At 41.7% G+C, this 1,842-nt stretch overlaps 1 protein-coding gene across 1 annotated transcript; it reads right to left on the bottom strand.

Moving 5' to 3' along the window:
- Positions 1-870: 870 nt before the first annotated feature.
- Positions 871-1,810, bottom strand: LOC108967706 (D(1A) dopamine receptor-like; the record flags this gene model as incomplete). The annotated part of the gene is made up of 2 exons (XM_018931298.1): positions 1,275-1,810; positions 871-1,189 (listed from the first exon to the last, which is right to left on the bottom strand). Coding segments are annotated over exons 1-2 (837 nt in total), but the record flags the coding sequence as incomplete, so codon positions are not given.
- Between the last annotated feature and the right edge of the window lie 32 nt (positions 1,811-1,842).

Below are 1,842 nucleotides of genomic sequence, written 5' to 3'. Positions count from 1 at the left end.
TCGTATGTTTCAGTTTTTTTTTGCCAATAGGGACGAGGATTTCCGTTCGAGTGACATTATGAAATTACCTTTAAGGTGTAACAAGTTATCGAACAAATGGTGCGTGTTTGATCAACCTATCTAGTTTTAATAAAACCTTAAATATGATCAAATAATGGTGTTCTTTTTACTCTATAACTTATATTTCTTAAAACCAACTGCTAAATGAGGTGACAGGCTTCTAGCACATAATACAAGTAGAAGTTATGGTTAAGCATCTGGAGTCTCCACGGTATGATACACTAGAGGAGGTATCGATAGTGAGGCTGCAGATCTGCCAAGCGCTGGCATCCTAAATGATGATTACTTCTCTTGGACCCAGGAACTGGCTCCAATCGGAGCCAAGTGCTACTACTACAAGGTTTTGTCAAGGTGACTACAGCAGTAGCTGAAAGAAACTGCTGATTTTTTGCCTTTCAATGGCGCAACATCTAGTTACCCGCGCAGGAAGTGGAAAGTTCTTAAAGATCACACCATACTAAATATTAAGGGTTTTAGACAATTCACAGGCGGTGCTGATTATTGTTCTTTAACTGTATCTTAAGCATATAAGTCCAAAGAGTTTTTGAAAAATTGAAAATAGTTTTGGGAATATTTTTAGAATATTTTTTTTTTGTTTGGGAGGGGTACATCTTCTCTTGCTGAAAATTTTTTTCACTTTTCAAGCACGTGGAACTATTTCACTGTCTATAGGAGTGCATACACAAACATGATTTTATCGTGTACCTTATACCACACAGTTGTTTGCTTATCATCGAAAGCAATTCTAATGGCAATATCGGTAGTAACTTCATATATGCGCTTAACAATTTCTGCATACTATACGCTCACCTGCATCGATTTCCAATCTGGCATGCGCCGTGACTGCTTTTTGCTGGTCCAACTCTGCACTTCACGCTTGCAGCGTGACTGTTCACACTGCTTGGCGGCCTCACGCATTATACGCCAATAAATCAAGAGCATCAGCGACCAAATGATGGCAAAGGCGGGTGTTATGATGCCCGCCATATACCAAATGGGTAGAACCTGATTGAATTCGCATTCGGTCGCCGTTTTAAAACGATTGAAAAACATCGGCACAGTGGCCACCGTAGCGCCTGCGGTCCAATTCAAGGCGATTATGACGAATGAGACGCGACGCGTCATAAAACTACGGAAAATTTTGTGTGAAAAAGTCATGTCAGGTTTTGTGCAAACTATAGACAGCTCTCGTCGGAATCTAATCGTAAACTTACCGCCGATAGTGTAACGCATACACGATTGCTATATACCGATCCACAGCGATCGTGATCAAAGTCAAGATCGAAACGCAACAGGAGAAAATGATGAGAAAAAATCGCAGCAGACAGAGATTTTCCAATTGGCCGAAATTTAGGCCGACATAGAAGGCGATATGTAAGGGAAGCGCCATGCCAACAGTAAAATCCGATACCGCCAACGATAGTATGAACATATTGGAGATTAGGCGGCGCAAGCGGCGACAGGTGGTTATGGCCAGTATGGTGAGCGCGTTGCCAGCTAGTATGCCCACCATTATCAGTACATTGCAGGTGACCCAAAATTTGGTCGAGGCTGCGATGTTGTCGATGATGATGTGGCCAGGCGTTACAGAAGACAGTGTTGCTGCTGTGGAGCTCACTGTTTCTGTAGTTGTTGTTACTGCTAACGCTGTGTTTGCTGTTGTGGTATCTAACAATGTTAACGGCATATTTGCAGTTAATTGCAATTCCATTTCGTTGTTCTCCATTGTCATGTTTGTTTGCTGTTGTTGTTGTTGTTGTTGTTGTAAATAAGTTAATTCGC

The sequence above is a fragment of the Bactrocera latifrons genome, unplaced genomic scaffold (genome assembly GCF_001853355.1).
Source record: "Bactrocera latifrons isolate USDA-ARS-PBARC rearing strain unplaced genomic scaffold, ASM185335v1 scaffold_196, whole genome shotgun sequence".
NCBI classification, from domain to species: domain Eukaryota; kingdom Metazoa; phylum Arthropoda; class Insecta; order Diptera; family Tephritidae; genus Bactrocera; species Bactrocera latifrons.
Note: the sequence above shows the minus strand (reverse complement) of the source record. Positions and strands in the feature narration are given on the sequence as shown.